Source organism: Salmo salar, chromosome 01 (genome assembly GCF_965601325.2).
Source record: "Salmo salar chromosome 01, fSalSal1, whole genome shotgun sequence".
Lineage (NCBI taxonomy): Eukaryota > Metazoa > Chordata > Actinopteri > Salmoniformes > Salmonidae > Salmo > Salmo salar.
Window position 1 is genome coordinate 134363664 of NC_138291.1, and position 19707 is coordinate 134383370.

Genomic DNA, 19707 nt, shown 5'->3' on the forward strand with positions numbered 1-19707 from the left:
ATATACAGTGCATTTGGAATGTATTCAGACCCCTTTACCTTTTCCACATTTTGTTACGTTAGTCTTATTCTAAAATTGATTAAATTGTTTTTTCCCCCTCATCAATCTACACACAATACTCCTTAATTACAAAGCAAAAACAGATTATTAGAAAATGTTGCTAAAAATATATATAAATAAATCACTATCACATTTACACAAGTATTCACATCTTTTACTCAGTACTTTGTTGAAGCACCTTTAGCAGCGATTACAGCCTTGAGTCTTGGGTATGACGCTAAAAGCTTGGCACACCTGTATCTGGGGAGTTTCTCCCATTCCGCTCTGTCGGGTTGGATGGGGAGCATCGCTGCACAGCTATTTTCAGGTCTCTCCAGAGATGTTAGATCGGGTTCAAGCCCGGGCTCTGGCTGGGCCACTCAATGACATTCAGAGACTCCTGCGTTGTCTTGGCTCTGCTTAGGGTTGTTGTCCTATTGGACGGTGAACCTTTGCCCCAGTCTGAGGTCCTGAGCGCTCTGGAGCAGGTTTTCATAAAGGATCTCTCTGTACTTTGCTCCGTTCATCTTTCCCTCAATCCTGACTAGTCTCCCAGTCCCTGCCGCTGAAAAAAAAAAACATTCCCACAGCATGATGCTGCCACCACCATGCTTCACCTTAGGGATGGTGCCAGGATTCCTCCAGACGTGACACTTGGCATTCAGGCCAAAGAGTTCAATCTTGGTTTCATCAGACCAGAGAATCTTGTTTTTCATGGTCTGATAATCTTTAGGTGCCTTTTGGCAAACTCCAAGTGGGCTGTCGTGCCTTTTTCTGAGGAATGGCTTCCGTCTGGCCACTCTAACATAAAAGCCTGATTGGTGGTGCTGCAGAGATGGTTGTCTTTCTGGAAGGTTCTCCTATCTCCACAGAGGAGCTCTGTCAGAGTGACCATTGGGTTCTTGGTCACCTCCCTGAGCAAGGCTTTTCTCCCCCAATTGCTCAGTTTGGCCAGGCGGCCAGCTTTAGGAAGAGTCTTGGCGGTTCCAAACTTCTTCCATTTAAGAATGATCGAGGCCAATGTGTTCTTGGGGACCTTCAATGCTGCAGAAATGTTTTGGTACTCTTCCCCAGATCAGTGCCTCGACACAATCCTGTCTCGGAGCTCTACGGACAATTTCTCTACAGACCTCATGGCTTGGTTTTGCTCTGACATGCACTGTCAACTGTGGGACCTTTTATAAAGACAGGTGTGTGCCTCTCCAAATCATGTCCAATCAATTGAATTTACCACAAGTGGGCTCCAATCAAGTTGTAGAAACATCTCGGATGATCAATTAAAACAGTATGCACCTGAGCTCAATTTCGAGTCTCATAGCAAAGGGTCTGAATACTTATGCAAATAAGGTATTTCTGTTTTCTATTTTTAATAAATCTGCCCCAAAATGTAAAAACCTGTTTTTTGCTTTGTCGTTGTGGGGTATTGTGTGTAGATTGAGAAATACTACTTTAAAAAAAATCAATTTTAGAATAACGCTGTAAAGTAACAAATAATGTGGAAAATCAAGGGGTCTGAATACTTTCCCGACTGCACTGTACACTGAACAAAAATATAAACATAACATGCAACAATTTCAGAGATTTTTTTGAGTTACTGTTCGTAGAAGGAAATCATTCAATCAAAATAAATTCAGTAGGCCCTAATCTGTGGATTTCACATGACTGGCCAGGGGCTGGGGAGCCAGGCCCAGGCCCAGCCAATCAGAATTAGTTTTTCCCCCACAATGGGGCTTTATTACAGACAGATATACTCCTCAGCACTCGACAACCCCCTGCAGGTGAAGAAGTCGGATGTGGAGGTCCTGAGCTGGCGTGGTTACACGTGGTCTGCCTTTGTGAGGCATGTTGGACGTACTGCCAAATTCTCTAAAACGACGTTGGAGACATGAACATTAAATTCTCTGGTAGTCAGCATGCCAATTGCACACTCCCTCAACTTGACATTTGTGGCATTGTGTTGAGTGACAAAACTGCACATTTTAGTGGTGTTATTGTCCCCAGCACAAGGTGCACCTGTGTAATGAGCATGCTGTTTAAACAGCTTCTTGATTTGCCACACCTGTCAGGTGGATAGGGTTATCTTAGCAAAGGAGAAATGCTCACTTACAGAGATGTAAACAAATGTTTGCCCAAAATTTGAGACATAAGGTTTTTTGTGCGTATGGAACATTTCTGGGATCTTTTATTTCAGCTCATGAAACATGGGACCAACACTTTGCTTGTTGCATTTTATATTTTTGTTGAGTATATTAACATTTCATCCCTAAAAAATAAACAATATGAAATTTAAACCAACAGTTTGCAAAATACTTTTGAACGTTCTGAAATAATGGACTTTAACATCACTCAAGGAACTAATTTTCAACCCAGGGACTGCGGTTGAAAATTAGCTGGCTGGCTAAAACCGGCACTTTTACTGAAACGTTGATTAATGTGCACTGTCCCTGTAAAAAATAAAATAAACTCAAACTCAAACCAGTCAATCAACTGCAGCATATTACTATAGCAGTGGCCATGGATGTAACCTGGAAAAGGATGAATATTTTTGTTGAAATCGATAGGCCATTGCCTAATACCAGAATTAAGATGGACCTGCCTATTCATTCATATAGATATCTGATTTTATAAATATAAATACATCTATTTTGAGCATCCAGATATGTGACAAGCCTATATGATCAATGGCTTGCGCTTCACATTTGCAACATGGATCATGCAATGCAGGCATGCACAGTCAGGATCTAATTTTGTGGCCATAACCTTAACTACTTTGTTGGATAATTATCACTGTTAAAAAATTCATCAGACTCATTTTGGCTTACTGGAACATGACAGCCAGCCAAAGGTAGCCTACCTCTTTTTGAACCACTTTATAGATTTATTCAAATGACTAGCATTTCTGTTGTCAATACTTCAACCTCAATAGAGTAGCCTAGTAGCTTAGTAATAGTTGAAAGTTGGCTGTGGCGCTGTAATGTGGAGACAAGTTTATTACAAGTGGCGCCTGGCCCATCAATGATGAGAATGGCGTATTTGATTTACATATCCACCAGCTTTGCACAGTTTCTGTAATCAATATATCTGCATCTAGCTACTCATAAAAGTAGCTAGACTAGTGAGTGCAATGTTAACTTTATTAGAAGTAGCCTACGTTTTGAAATGTGCCCACCTATAGTCCCGGTGCCCAGTGGTCCTGCGGGCTGCCAACTCTCTGTCCTGTCTGTCCTGTCTGTCTGTCTGTCTGTCTGTCTGTCTGTCTGTCTGTCTGTCTGTCCTCGTCGAATAGTGGAGTTTTCTAGGCAGATACCATGGTGTGTTTTCTAGGCAGATACCATGGTGTGTTTTCTAGGCAGATATCATGGTGTGTTTTCTAGGCAGATACCATGGTGTGTTTTCTAGGCAGATACCATGGTGTGTTTTCTAGGCAGATACCATGGTGTGTTTTCTAGGCAGATACCATGGTGTGTTTTTTAGGCAGATACCATGGTGTGTTTTCTAGGCAGATACCATGGTGTGTTTTCTAGGCAGATACCATGGTGTGTTTTCTAGGCAGATACCATGGTGTGTTTTCTAAGATGAGACCGTGGCAGCTAACATTCAGACCTAATGACTACACTCCCAGTCAGTAGCCTTTTGGACGTGTGTGTAGACTACTCCCCTTGATAGGCATTGAGTTGGACAGTTAACGGGTTGTTTGTTTAATGAAAATTCCTTTGATCCCTGCGTCTCATATTTTACATTACAAAATGACTGTGTTATTATGATGATATTACAGATGTTATGATCGGCACATTGCAGTGATGAATAGGCCTATCTATACCTTGCAAATCGCCTTGTCATCTATTTATCGCTCGATCAACATGGACTTCTGTAAATTATCCAAAACCTTGCGACATGTAGTTTGACTACTGGGCTATTGTCAGAACATTTTGTTGCAAAATAATTTCATAGAATAGCTATATGATGTGAAATGCTGAACACGTGCACAATGTTTGCAGTGCCACGCATTGATTCCTATGCCACCAGTTTAGTGAGTGGTTCCCCCAGTGATGTCACAAAGCAATTGACAACTGTTTTTCAGAATCTCTGCAAATGCACATGAAGTAGTTCTCTTTTATTTTTTTTAAATTAGGTTATTATTGGTTGTGAATAGGCTACTGGGTGGTTGTTGGGTTGATTTGTAACAGTTGTTTACCCTGTTCAAATTTTTCATTATACACCCTTTAACTAGTGTCACTACATCAATGACTGTTAGTATTCAAGTTAAGTATTAGTTTAATGAAGCACTGTGACAATGGACACCAAGATGCCCCTTTTTGATTAATATTAAGCTGTAGTAGTAGATGTGTTCTGTAAAGTGATATATAGATAATACACTGTTGTAACATGTTGTCTTTCAGAATGGGAACAGGGAAGGATCCTTTGACATCCTGGGTACTGACATCTGGGCTGCTAACACCATGGACTCTCATGGGTATGTCATGTATGTACTATTTACTCATTCATTACTCACCACCCCACAGCTCCCCATCACCACACACTCCACATTAACACCATGGACTCATGGGTATGTCATGTATTGACCAACACATTCCCTACCCATCAATGGGTAGGAAAAATATGCAGTATTACAAGCTTCTACAGATGTATAGCTTGTAGTCTGTTTACATTCATAGGCTTCATTGTCTTTATGGGTGGTTGGATGGGTAGTCCAGGTTAGCCTGACTACACATCCACATCACTCCTGCCAAACACCACACTCACTGAGTGTGGATTTGCATTCCTCCCTGACGTCTTGTAGAATGCAAACACGTTCTGATTGGTCCCAGAAACTGATGGGTTGAGCAAGAGCAGGCCTACACTAATCAAGTCATTGGCTTTGATACTCTGATTGGTTGGAGACTATCCAAATCGCTGAATAATTTGTTTTATAACCCCCTCATTTTGACATCGGCACAAATGACTTCTAGGATGGCAGTTTCAGAATGAATGTATAGACTGATCGATAGAGCAGCGGAATTAACTTCAGGATGAGTCGTCAGGCAGTGGGTTGGTGTCTTCAGCTTTTGAAACTGTACAGTCTCTTGTCCTCATATAGTGGTGGCTACCCTCTCCAGACCATACAAGCTGATGCTAGGAAAACATTACCTGCTTTGGTGTTGTCAGACTGGAGAGCCACAGGGGCCCGACTGTGCTAACAAAATAACTACATTAGCAACGGCTTAGCCTCAGGCTAAATTAAATACATTTACAGCCACACCTTCTTTCAGCATCAGCAAGCTGTTTTTTAATTGCTGATGATTTCTGCCCCCTAACAGCTTAAACAAGGGAAAATGTGGTTTGTTCTGATTAACAATTCATATCAGCATTTGTTTTATGAATCCCAGAGTTTTTTTTTAAATTATTATTATTTTTTTGCTACAAGCTTAATTAGCCCGAGTTTCTCTATTTATTGGAGTCATGACGACAATGTCACCTTTCTGAGTATGCACCCAAAATGGAACCCTATTATCTATACTGTGCACTTCTTTTGACCAGAGCCCTATTGGCCCTGGTCAAAAGTTTGGCTCTATGTAGGCAATATGGTACCATTTGGGATGTAGCCTAAGATTCAGCTCTGGGCCTGTTTGTGATGCCTTCTAGAGGGGTAGACTCACTCTGTAATCACAAATACGTGCTTCAAAGATGAACACCTATACAAAACAAACTCTTCTGGGATGAGATGACCAGCTGCCACGCACACACGATGGAAGCCCACCCTGTTACTACGACAAAGCTGTAATTGGATTAGTCAGAAACCCAACCCCCCTTTTCTGTGACCAGGGGCTGTATTTGCTTACCAACAAGCTGTTATATTCTGTATCAGATTCATGATAGATTCATGTAATGGCTGGATTAAAACTGCCACTCTTTCAATTTTGTGATTTACGTTTTAATCGGCACACTGAAACATATGGTAACATCATTTGACTGAGAGTTTTAAAGGAGCTATTAGCTGGGCATCATCAGGGGGTCATTTAAAGTAGTTAGGATGACCAGGCATCTTCAAGGGGTGTTCCTAAAGTAGCTAGGCTGCCTATAGGCATCATTAAGGGGCAGCTAGGCATCAGGGGTGTTTTGGGTGATTAAATTGATGATCACATGTCTTGTTTTGGTGGCTTAGAGAAGTGGGCAGATGGAGTTGGTGATGGACTTCACAGTTTATGCTCTGAGTGGATGCTCTAAGAACAATGGGTGTCTTTCCTGCTATTAACAGACCTCGTCCTGTCCTGTTTTGTAGTTGGGCATCCAGCCTGAGTGTATTAACTGTCATGTCATTGTAACAGTGTAGGTTCCGTCCCTCTCTTCGCCCCAACCCGGGCTCGAACCAGGGACCCTTGCACACATCAACAACTGACACCCACGAAGCAACGTTACCCATCGCGCCACAAAAGCCGCGGCCCTTGCAACGCAAGGGGAAACCCTACTTCAAGTCTCAGAGCGAGTGACGTCACTGATCGAAACGCTATTAGCGCGCACCACCGCTAACTAACTAGCCATTTCACATCGGTTACATCATCTTCCTCACCTATGTTGTGTTGTTTTTGTAGGGGGGCAACGTGGGACCTCCAGCCTGAAAAGCTGGACTTCAGCCAGTTCCACAGGAAACCCTTCCGGGGAACACCAAAGCACCTTCCACACATCGACAGAGAGGGGTCAGTGCATCTTCAGCCTCAATTAAATAAAAAAAAGGCTCCTGTCCAAAGGCTCCTTGACTTGAACATAGAGGAACATGGTCACTCCTAATTCACTCGCTACCATTTTCCCTTGGCCCTAACCCTTCAATGTTTCCTCTTTGCAGATCTGAAAGCCCATACATCCCTCCCATTGATCCTCTTCCATGGGATAAACATGACAATGATGATGCTGGTCCATTCCATTACTACTTAGAACTGTAGGTGTCTGTAGCCTCTGCTAGACTCTTCCTGCCCCAGTTCTCTCAGCCTCAGTACTGGGTTATCATATAGGCTCAATCTCAATTAGTCTTTCCACGATTCCTCACAACCTGTCCTCACATCGTTCTCAACCATATTGGAGAAGGTCCATGGTCCCGCCCCTCAAACCACCTTCTCCAATGAGTTTTGAGAAGGAGGTGAGGAAAGAGGATGTGAGGAATTGAGAATGAGCCACAGCCCACTGTATAAGGAAGTCCCTATCAGAGCCCAATCTACTACACCTGTTCATCCTGTCTCCATCTCTGTTTCTGTCTTTCAGGATGATGAAAGGCAAGTTTGAATATGATGATGGGATCAACTTGAACGACATGGAGCAGTTCCTGCCAGGCCTTACCGTAAGTTACCGATCTTCTATCTCTGTCCTCTTCTGTAGATCAAGTCTTCTATCTTTATCTCTATCCTCTATAGGGGCGGCAGGTAGCCTAGTGGTTAGAGCGTTGGGCCAGTAACCGAAAGGTTGCTGGATCGAATCCCCGAGCTGACAAAGTAAAAATCTGTCGTTCTGCCCCTGAACAAGGCAGTTAACCCACTGTTCCCCAGTAGGCCGTCACTGACTTGCCTAGTTAAATAAAGGTTAAAAAAATAAATAAATAAAAATCCTCTTTCTGCTTTCTATCAAGACCATAAACCTACTTGTTGGCAGGGAGCTCCACCTGATGGCTAGAAGATAGAACAACGGTACTTTAGTGAAAGAAAGGTATTGAGTATTCTTGTGTGAGTGTTGTCCTTTTACTGCCACCCTGTGGTAGTTTCAAGGTAAGTTCCATCCATCCTCATCATAAAGCACTGTAGTGCTGATGAGACTTAACCTTTGCTGGATCTCTGTATCTATCTTGAAAACCCTAAATGGAACACATCCCTACGACCAACTTTCTTTAGCTCTGTAGCCAAGATAACTGTAAAACAATGCAATTCAGTAAACTTTAATCATCCCAAGGGGTAATTATTGCTGTCAGGAATAAGATACAGATACAACTAGGTTGGGTCTTGCATGTCTACAGTACTGCGTCACTGTGTGCCAGTCGGGTTTGTCTGCTCTGCAGTGGTCTGCTGACGGGCAGGATGTTGGCACAGGGGCACTGGAGGGTCATGAGGACAGGGCAGGACACACACACACACACCCCCCCCCACCCCTGCCCACATCACAGCCATGACGCCATCCCACGCCAGGCCAAGCCAGTCTCCAGGCTATTGTTATCGTTTCATTGTGACCACCGTCTCCTTTGCCTGACTGCATTCTAAAATACACAGACGCCCCACAACAACGTAAGGAAGGAACTGTGACTGCAAGGATACAGATGACCCTGAAAGTAAAACTCAAATCATAGCCAAAAAAGTAGAAAATAGACCAAAGACAGTAACTCCTCAAGATGACTGAATATTAGTGTTTATGATCATGCTTCCTCTACTCTGCAGTGCCTGATACTATTTATCATGAGACCTGGCAATGCCAGTCCTGTTTCCCTCAGTGTTTGTCAATAGTGACATTCAGTGGGTCTGATGCCAATTGCCCTCTGTTGGTCTTAGTAACTCAGCCACATAGAGCTCTCTATTGTCCCCTGCTACGATCCTGTGACCAGGACCAGCCAGTCAGTCCCTGGGTTTACCTCACTGATAACCTGACTAAATATAGCAGCAGACCACGCCAGGCCGCTAAGCCTCTGTGATTGACTGGAGCTCTGTGTGTACAATGCCTTGAAAAGATATTTCTACCTTTCTGTTTTTCTCTGCATATTTTTGTTCAATCAAAACCTAATATTAGATGAAGGGAACCTGAGTGAACAAATAACATTTAGATAATTATTTTATTAACTAAGTTATGCAACATCAAATGCCCCTGTGTGAACAAGTAATTGCCCCCTTACACTCAATAACTGGTTGTGCCACCTTTAGCTGTAATGCCTGCAACCGAACACTTCCTGTATGGAAGAATTTTGGCCCACTCTTCCATGCAGAACTGCTTTAACTATGTGACATTTGTGGGGTTTTGAGCATGAACTGCTCATTTCAGGTCCTGTCACATCTCAATCGGGTTTAGGTCTGGACATTGACTAGGCCATTCCAAAACTGTAAATGTGCTTCTTTTCAGTCATTCGGATGTACTTTCATGTGTGTTTTGGATCGTTGTCTTGCTGCATGACCCAGCTGCGCTTCAGCTTATGGACGGATGGCCTGACATTCTCCTTTTAGAATGATCTCATGCAGAGCAGAATTCATGGTTTCTTTGATGATGGCAAGTCGTCCAGGCAGCAAAGCTTCCCCAAACCCTCACAATACCACCACCATGCTTGACTGTTGGTATGACGTTCTAAATGTGGAATGTAGTGTTTGGTTTTCGGCAGGAATAATGGGACCCATGTCGTCCAAAAAGTTCCACTTTTGACTTGCATGTCCATAGAACATTCTTCCTGGAGTCTTGACGATCATCCAGGTGCTAGTTTTGGCAAACTAGAGTTTACTTTTTGGACAATATGGGTGCTGTTATTTCTGGCAAAAACCAAACACTGCATTCCACAGTAAGAACCTCATACCAACGGTCAAGCATGGTGGTGGTAGCTGAAGCGCAGCTGGGTCATGCAGTAAGACAATGATCCAAAACACACAAGTCTAAATCAGAATGGCTGGAAAGCAACAAATCTATTGTCTTGGAATGAGACTGACGTGCTGCTGCCGTGGGAAGGAAGCTTACTGTATGTTTGTTCCACTCTGTCTCCCTGATGGTGAAGGGTAGTCGGTGTCATGTTTGTGTGTGTGGCTAGAAATTGTGTACATCCTGCGAATCAGAATCATGAATAGGAGTAGGGCTATTCATATGTGCAGCTTTGGGCAGTCTTCAGTAGGGATAAACTGTTAAATGTTTTGGAACAGTGAGGTACTACCTGAAATCATCCAATAACAACACAGATTTTGGTCTGTTGCGAAACGTTTTTGCTACAGTGTGCCCTACTGAACACAGCCCTGATGTAGGCATAATGTCTGAAACTGGCCCTGAGTGCAATGCAATGGGGAACAGGGACACAATGTGCAGACAGAACTCTCTGTGTTAATGTAACACTGACTAGACCAGTTAGTCAACAGTGACCTGCCACTTCCACAGTCTTCACCCTTTAGACTCTAGGGGGGTAGTCTGGGCCAAGAGACTACGTAACCTACAACCCCCCCCCCCCTCCTCCACCACTTCCTCAGTCACTTCCGAGAGAGGGGCAAGAGGGAGAACATCTCTGCAAAACATGTCCCTCGGGAGCCCTGCTAGCTTCCCTGGAATGCAGCTGATTGCACCACATACACACCCCTCCCGACCCTAGCGCCTGTGTTACGATGACATTGTAGACAGGTTAGATTCTTGCAGGATGAATCCCTGGTGCTGGAGTGAGACGTGCTTCATTAAAGATGAGTCAAGCCCTTCCCGCTCCTCATTCCCACTCCTGACATAGTTTACACTGGGAGTGGGTGTGTGTCATGTGGTCCCACCCACCCTTACCCTAGCAGAGATGGTTTACATCAGGTCAGCTTTAAGAGCAGGGCATGGCAGGGACCCCTCATGTTCCCATAGTTTATAGTGGCAGACAGACGGACAGCTCAGTCATTGGGCAGATGATGTCAACAGAAGACGTGCTGTTGTGACATACACAACTATGTGTGCATTTGGCGGCTGATGTCAACAGGAGATGTGTTATTGTGACAGGCCTATACATCTGTGTGTTCTGGGGCATTCTGAGCATGCATGTCCACAAACAACCCATCCACACAACTGAATTTGGTGTGATGTGTTGTCATGCATGGGTCTGTCTGTGAAATGAAACCATGTCTGTGTGTGTGTGTGGTACTGGGTAGGACAGATGATTGTGTCTGTAAATATGTACTTTTTTTAGTACCCTAACAACATCTAGTTGCCCTGTTCAGGGTTCGTAAGGTCATAAATCCTGGAAAAATCATGGCAATTTGGAAATTGTGTATTCCAGGCCTCGAAAAATAATACAATCAGAAAAGTCATGGAAATATGTTTTAAAATTGGTTCATGTAATTCATTTAGGCAAACTTTTTAAATAGTGTGTCTATCATGTAAAAATCTACATATCAGCCATGATCAGAATGACCCTTCAGAGCATGCCTCTGTGTGTACTGTATGTGCATCACCTGCATATAGTATGTGTGCCAATGCGAATGGGCAGTTGGTGACGGAGAGCAAGGGAGACATTGCAGTAGCAGGTAGTCTATAAAATAATTATAGACAACAGACTCTAACTAGATAACTAGCCAGGATACAAGCTATTTCGCTCTCCGACTATTTAGCTATTATTAGCATGTGTTAATGTCATCGCTATGTCCTGAAAACTTTCCGCTGGCACTCGTTAATAACCTCAAATGGCCGACGTGCAGAAGATGAACGGGACAGGTGCTACATATTTCGGGTGTAAAACAATGTCTCAAGCACTGAATATTAGGAGATGAGAAGTACAAAGCTGGGGTTCCCCTCTATTCAACAGTAGCCATGTTATTCTGACAACGTTAAATAAATATTTTTAGAATTGCCTAATTGACAAACTCCCATGCTGTCAATTCATTGAAAGAGGGAATTATTTTAAAAAGACAATATTTTATATAAGGGTGGCCTACCATCCCCCAGGAGAGCGACTGGATGTGCAGGCTTTTGTTCCATCCATGCGATAACACAACACATTCTAAAAATCATCTGCTCAGCAGGACCTTGATAAGCTGACTCGGGTGTGTTTGAGCAGGGCTGGATCAAAAGCCTGCACTGCACACCAATTAACTTTCCAGATGGAGTGTTGTTCAACTTTGTGGGTCCTTAAGTGACTTGCTGAAGGGAGCAACGCCAGGAGATGATACGTGGGATCAGAGACCACATTTATGCTTACTTTTTCATGTATGCATAGACGCAACAAATTATTGGTCATGGAAATTTGGTTAAAAGTCATGGAAATTTGTCAAAGTGTATGAACCCTGCTTGTTTGTGCGACTGCGACTTGTGTGCAGAAGTCCTCTGGCACCATTTTTATTTCAATGGGTATTACTCGCATTTGATCATATTCTCTCTTTTCCTATGGCTTAAAGGGCTCTGTTTTTGCATTGACATTAGAGCCGGCTTGTCTGTTTCCGTGTACTTGCGTGGAAGCGTGCTTGTGCTTATGTCCTGTGTGCGCTCATGTCCGTCGCTCCATTTGTTCTCATTCATTAACTCTCAATGGTCTTGACCCCTGATGAGGACTAAACTAATGTTGGTCAACATCAGGGTGATTTTTATTTAACCTTTATTTAACTAGGCAAGTCATTTTAAGAACACATTCTTATTTACAATGACGGCCTACCCCGGCCAAACCTGGACGACGCTGGACCAATTGTGCGCCGCCCTATGGGACTCCCAATCACGGCCGGATGTGATGCAGCCTGGATTCGACCAGGGACTACAGTGACGCCTCTTGCACTGAGATGCAGTGGGAGCTTATAGTAGATTATAATAGATTAACTGTAGTTTTCCTCCCCTGTCTTCTGCCTCTGTCTCAGTGGGGCTGGTTGTTTTCCCAGGAAGGAGGAAGGCTGATAGCCTTGTCCCAGATGATTTTTTTTCTGTTTTGCCACTTCCTATCGTCATTGTCATGTCAATGACCATAGGAGTTGACAAAACCACACAAACTAATCTGGCACCAGGCTGAGGTTTACCCTCCTGTACATTCTTCTCTTTCTGGTGGTGCTTTGGTACTGAGCCAGTCAGTATGGGCCTGGCGGGCTGACCGGTGGTGGCCGAGCCGGGACCACAGAGTTACTGAGGACACATCCGCTCCGTCCGCTCTGGTTCCTTCCTGCTGAACAAAGCGACCAGAGGGCCAGACCAAAGACGTCTCCTCAGACTGGCTGGCCCCCCCCGGTCTACGTGCACCGGAGCAGGAGTCTTCGGTGCAGCCAGCTAGCCCTCATGACTCTAACTGGGGACAGTATGTAACACAGGCCTGCCTGGGTCTGCTCCCTCCTCCATTCTTGTCCTCCTCCTTCTCCCTCCTTCACGTCCACAGTAGAACAATGTGGAGGTCAGTGCGGCGAGCAGCCCCGTCCTACTCCCTTTTCCTGCCATTGTCAGTCAGAGAGGAGAGCAGAGAGCCTCCGCTCTGCTCCCAGTGACCGACCACAGAAGAACACACACAATGTATTTGGCACTCAAACTCAATCACTGTTGTTTTCCCCGCTGCCATTTTTGCGTGTGAATGGATTCATTTATTAGTTCTTTATTTATTATGTCTTTATACTCCAAACCTCAATATTATATACATCAAAATTCTTTGACATTTAACAACACATCCAAGTTCATGAATGAATGTAAGACATCTGGGACTTTGAGTATCAACACTTTCCACTCCATAATCATCACTTCTGGTGGTCTGATCCTGAGCATCTTATTGGTTGGCCAGACCGAGGACGATTGCATCATAATAGTCAGTGGCTGTTGGAGGTACCTCCCCTATGGGAGTGGGAGCTAGGCCTGGGCTGTGTCCCAAAGGGCACCCTATTCCCTTTTTACTGCACTACATTTGACCAGAGCCCTATGGAGCCTGGTCAGAAGTAGTGCACTAAAGGGAATAGTTTGCCATTTGGGACGCATCACTGGATATCCTGCACGCCATGGCTCCCCGATCCCCATTTTGGGTCATCCTCCTTCCCCTGTATTTATGAGACTGGAAACCAGACAAACCACACTGGCCTGATTTGAGATGGGAGAGAGAGAGAAAGAGATGGGAGGAATGGAGAGAGACGAGAGGTGCTGCGTGGATGGGATGGGACACGGAGGGGAAAGAAGGAGAGAAGGACTTGACGGGTGGATGGTAGAGGTAAACATAGTGTCTGTGTGGGCCACACCCGCCCGCCCGCTATAGAGGCCCCTCTCTGTGCCCCTGCCAAACCAGACGAGCAGACTATACTGTGTGTCTCTGTGATTATATGCCAGTCAGATATGGGCCCATTAGGCAGTGTCTTGTTCTCTCTCTCTCCCTCCCAGGCTGATCAATAAGATATCCAACAACACAATACAATTTAATCAATCATTAAACATCATCCATTAATAGAATTCAAGTGTATTAGTTATAACCATTAGTTATGGGGCCTCCCTAGTGGCGCAGTGGTCTAAGGCACTGCATCGCAGTTGCTAGCTGTGCCACTAGAGATCCTGGTTCGAGTCCAAGCTCTGTCTCGGCCGGTTGCGACCGGGAGTCCCATGGGGCACAATTGGCCCAGCGTCGTCCAGGTTACGGGAGGGTTTGGCCGGCGAGATGTCCTTGTCCCATCGCGCTCTAGCGACTCCGGCGGCGGGCCTAGCGCATGCACGCTGACACGGTCGCCAGTTCTACGGTATTTCCTCCGACTCATTGGTGTGGCTGGCTTCCGAGTTAAACGGGCATTGTGTCAAGAAGCAGTGTTTGGGTCGTGTTTCGTAGGACGCATGGCTCTCGACCTTCGCCTCTCCCGAGTCCGTACGGGAGTTGCAGTGATGGGACAAGACAGCCTGATCCCGGCCTGACTGACTGAACTGAAGAACAGCAAAACAAAGCACTGCTCGACTCCCTCTTCAAAAGTATCAATCCTCCAGCAGTCTCTCTCCCCATTGTCTTTAATCGAAGGATCGCTGCCTGAGTCCTGACACTAAACTGGCTGCTCCACTCATAATGGCTTCTTATGCATCCAGTGACCATTGGCCAGAGAACAAAATAGAGAACTGCCTGTGAATAATAAGCCATTTGACTAAACTAGATCCTGAATAATAAGCCATTAGACTACTAGACTAGATCCTGAACATTCAAGCCTGGGAATAATAAGCCATTACATTTACATTTTACATTTTAGTAATTTAGCAGACGCTCTTATCCAGAGCGACTTACAGTAGTGAATGCATACATTTTCATACATTTCATACTTTTTTTTTTTTTCTCGTACTGGTCCCCCATTAGACTACAACCTGAGAATAATAAGCCATTAGACTAGAGCCTGAGAATAATAAGCTATTAGATTTTTCTCAGTCCTGACTCCAGAGTTGAGTTTTTATAACAGACCTTTTGGAAAGGAATCAAGACAGACAACGTTATGTATAGAAATGTAATATCCCTCTAGGAGAGATGAGGCAGTGGAGTTTTAGATTTCACATTTTTATGTTATCCTTATTTCTGACTCATCCATCCAGCAGGCCTATCTGATGGGACAGACTAGTGCTGATTGGAGAGGTGATTGGCTGGCTGTGTTGCAGGGCTTTGGATCCATGCTTTTAGAATATAATGACTCTTACTGGTGTGTTGTAATGCTTGATTATTCCACCAGTTCTAAGCATGCCTCATCTTCTCACCCATCTCAAGTTCTGTGGTCAGTTGTTATTTGCGGGATCCTGAGTAAAAGTAGAACTTAGCTGGTGTTGCTAGGTGGTGGCTGTTTTGCAAAACTGTCATATTTTTGGGGGTCTTTGAGGTGGCCAGAGTGTGGCGTTTATAGCTGAGGCATTGTAATCCCTTCACTGCCCACACACAATCACGCACGCAATGAGGTTGTACGGGTGTGATGTTTGTGTGTTTGCATCCCTGTGTGTCTGTGCATCCCTATGTGTCCACCCGCTCCCCCAGTTGATCCAGGGTTTGGATTGAGACACAGAGAGCGGGTAGCCTATTGGAGGACTTGCCTGGCCTGTGGTGGAAAGACATTCCACAGCGCTTCCTGTTTGGTTTGAGCAACGACGCTTCTCTTTCCCTTGTACGCCTCCATTCGCCTGCCTGCCTTCTCAGCTCCGGAATACCTCACTTAATGAAATAATGTGAGCTGTGAGGTCAGAGAGGAAACTTGGACCGATGTCTGTACTCGGAGAAGGAACGTCCGTAGAGTACAGGACCCTGTGTAGTTCTGTGCTGCCTGTGTGGAGGACGCCAGTTGGCTAGCACCAGTTGGATAACATGGGCCATTCACTTTAGTGATGTGTCAAGTTACAGTGCTAGTTCCACATGCATTACACATGAAAGACTAGAGCGGGTTTGAAATGGGCAAGACAAGCAAAAAGGTATCTGTAATAGTGTAGTGTACACTTCATGTGACAGAAGAAATTAAAGGATCTGTGACCTATTTTTAGCCAATATGAATGACTTCTTGGCAGTTTTGCATTTCAAGACTTTGGCCTTACAATGGCTTGGGAAAGATGAGGGGGGGGGGAATGTCTAAGACTTGGGCCTGGCCTGGGTAGAGAGGAGAGATATGTAAACAAGCGATGCCCTCAGAGCTGAGGAACTCACCGTGGCAGGCAGTGATGAAAAGTAGTTCTGTTTGCGTCAGCACTGTGGTTACAAGCAACATGGTCCAACTGTACACATGCCATGTGTAGAGTCAGGACCAGGGAGGGGGTAATGGTGAGGCAGTGAGATGAGAGTCATAGTATAACATTACCAAACTGGGAGAGAGGTCACCCTATTCCCTATATAGTGCACTACTTTTGGCCAGAGCCCAGGTCAAATCTCAAAACGCCTAATCTCAAAACGCATAAAAAAGAAATAGTCACAGTGCTGTAGTAACAAAGCTTGTTTGGCTCTATGCCTTTGTAGCCCAAAGCCCTGAAGAAAGAGTTAAAGAACTGGTTCATTTCTTTCACTTTCCCTTTTGTGTTGACAACCCCTATGCATATTTTCATTACATGTGTCTTTCATTTAAACAATAATTTATTTACACTACTGGTCAAAACGTTTTTAGAAAACCTACTCATTCAAGGGTTTTTCTGTATTTTGACTATTTTCTACATTGTAGAATAATAGCGACGACATCAAAACTATAAAATAACACATATGGAATCATGCAGTAACCAGTGTTAAACAAATCAAAATATATTTTATATTTGAGATTCTTCAAAGTAGCCACCCTTTGCTTTGATGACAGCTTTGCACACTCTTGGCATTCTCTCAACCAGCTTCATGAGGTAGTCACCTCGATTTTGTTTCAATTAACAGGTGTGCCTTTTAAAAGTTAATTTGTGGAATTTCTTTCCTTCTTAATGCGTTTGAGCCAATCAGTTGTGTTCTGACAAGGTAGGGGGTATACAGAATACCCTATTTGGTAAAAGACCAAGTCCATATTATGGCAAGAACAGCTCAAATAATCAGAAATGACAGTCCATCATGACTTTAAGACATGAAGGTCTTAAAGTCATGAACATTTTTGCAGTCGCAAAAACCATCAACCGCTATGATGAAACTGGCTCTCATGAGGACCGCCACAGGAATGGAAGACCGAGAGTTACCTCTGCTGCAAAGGATAAGTTCATTAGTTACCAGCCATGCTTCACAGAGTTCAAGTAACAGACACATCTCAACGTCAACTGTTCAAAGGAGACTGCCTGAATCAGGCCTTCATGGTTGAATTGCTGCAAAGAAACCACTACTAAAGGACATCAATAAGAAGAAGAGACTTGCTTGGGCCAAGAAACACGAGCAATGGACAATAGACCGGTGGAAATTTGTCTTTTTTGTTCTGGAGTGTAATTGGAGATTTTTGGTTCCAACTGCTGGGTCTTTGTGAGACATGGAGGAGGAGGAGCATGGAGGTGTTATGGTGTGGGGGTGCTTTGCTGGTGACACGATCTGTGATTTATTTAGAATTCAATTCACACTTAACCAGCATGGCTACCACAGCATTCTGCAGTGATACGCCATCCCATCTGGTTTGCGCTTAGTGGTACTATCATTTGTTTTTCAACAGAACAATGTCCCAACACATTTCCGGGCTATTTTATCAAGCAGGAGAGTGATGGAGTGCTGCATCAGATGACAACCCCCCGACCTCAACCCAATTTTAGATGGCTTGGGATGAGTCGAACCGCAGAGTGATGGAAAAGTAGCTAACAAGTCCTCAGCATATGTGGGAACTCCTTCAACACTGTTGGAAGAGCATTCCAGGTGAAGCTGGTTGAAAGAATGCCAAGAGTGTGCAAAGCTGTCAAGGCAAAATATATTTGGATTTGTTTAACACTTTTTTGGTTACTAAGTGATTCCATATGTGTTATTTCATATACTCAGCAAAAAAATAAACGTCCCCTTTTCAGGACCCTGTCTTTCAAAGATAATTTGTAAAAATCAAAATAACTTCACAGATCTTAATTGTAAAGGGTTTAAACACTGTTTCCCATGCTTGTTCAATGACCCATAAACAATTAATGAACATGCACCTGTGGAACGGTCGTTAAGACACTAACAGCTTACAGACAGTAGGCAATTAAGGTCACAATTATGAAAACTTAAGACACTAAAGAGGACTTTCTACTGACTCTCTGAAAAACACCAAAAGAAAGATGCCCAGGGTCCCTGCTCATCTGCGTGAATGTGCCTTAGGCATGCTGCAAGGAGGCATGAGGACTGCAGATGTGGCCAGGGCCTAAGGGAGACAGGACGGACAGCTGGCAGACCACGTGTAACAACACCTGCACAGGATCGGTACATCCGAACATCACACCTGCGGGACAGGTACAGGATGGCAACAACTGCCCGAGTTACACCAGGAACGCACAATCCCTCCATAAGTGCTCAGACTGTCCGCAATAGGCTGAGAGAGGCTGGACTGAGGGCTTGTAGGCCTGTTGTAAGGCAGGTCCTCACCAGACATTACCGGCAACAACGTCGCCTATGGGCACAAACCCACCGTTGCTGGACCCACAGGACTGGCAAAAAGTGCTCTTCACTGACAAGTCGCGGTTTTGTCTCACCAGGGGTGATGGTCAAATTCACGTTCGTCATATGGAGTGAGTGTTACACCGAGGCTTGTACTCTGGAGCGGGATCGATTTGGAGGTGGAGGGTCCATCATGGTCTGGGGCGGTGTGTCACAGCTTCATCGGACTGAGCTTGTCATTGCAGGCAATCTCAACGCTATGCGTTACAGGGAAGACATCCTCCTCCCTCATGTGGTACCCTTCCTGCAGGCTCATCCTGACATGACCCTCCAGCATGACAATGCCACCAGCCGTACTGCTCGTTCTGTGCGTGATTTCCTTGCAAGACAGGAATGTCAGTGTTCTACCATGGCCAGCGAAGAGCCCGGCTCTCAATCCCATTGAGTACCTCTTGGACCTGTTGGATCGGAGGGTGAGGGCTTGGGCCATTCCCCCCAGAAATGTTCAGGAACTTGCAGGTGCCTTGGTGGAAGAGTGGGGTAACATCTCACAGCAAGAACTGTGCAATTCTGGTGCAGTCCATGAGGAGGAGATGCACTGCAGTACTTAATGCAGCTGGTGGCCACACCAGATACTGACTGTTACTTTTGATTTTGACCCCCCCCCCCCCCCCCCCCCTTCAGGGACACATTCAATTTCTGTTAGTCACATGTCTGTGGACCTTGTTCAGTTTGTCTCAGTTGAATCTTGTTATGTTCATACGTATATTAAGTTTGCTGAAAATAAACGCAGTTGACAGTGAGGACGCTTCTTTTTTTGCTGAGTTTAGTTTTGATGTCTTCACTATTATTCTATAATGTAGAAAATAGTAAAAAATAAAGAAAAACCCTTGAATGTGTTCTAAAACTTTTGACCAGTAGTGTATGACTTCATACTTGTTAGCATATCATGCATTGTATTTGCGGTGTTGGAATATGTCATTGTTTCTCATTGAACAACAGTAATTTAATGCAGACATAAAGGACAGGGCAGTAATTGCAAG

At 44.5% G+C, this 19707-nt stretch overlaps 1 protein-coding gene across 7 annotated transcripts in view; it reads left to right on the forward strand.

Annotated features, from left to right (window-relative positions):
- The window catches only part of LOC106561224 (CBP80/20-dependent translation initiation factor), a 158647-nt gene that overhangs the window by 28576 nt on the left and 110364 nt on the right, over nucleotides 1-19707 (forward strand). For 3 of the 7 annotated variants that reach the window (XM_014124945.3, XM_014124959.3, XM_045688107.2), the window contains 4 exons: nucleotides 4440-4522; nucleotides 6630-6734; nucleotides 6881-6973; nucleotides 7294-7369. In XM_014124945.3, the coding sequence (XP_013980420.1) occupies nucleotides 4440-4522; nucleotides 6630-6734; nucleotides 6881-6973; nucleotides 7294-7369 (357 nt within the window). The remainder of the gene's footprint in view (nucleotides 1-4439; nucleotides 4523-6629; nucleotides 6735-6880; nucleotides 6974-7293; nucleotides 7370-19707) is intronic. The other 4 variants (XM_014124951.3, XM_014124967.3, XM_014124977.3 and 1 more) reach the window with 3 other exon arrangements.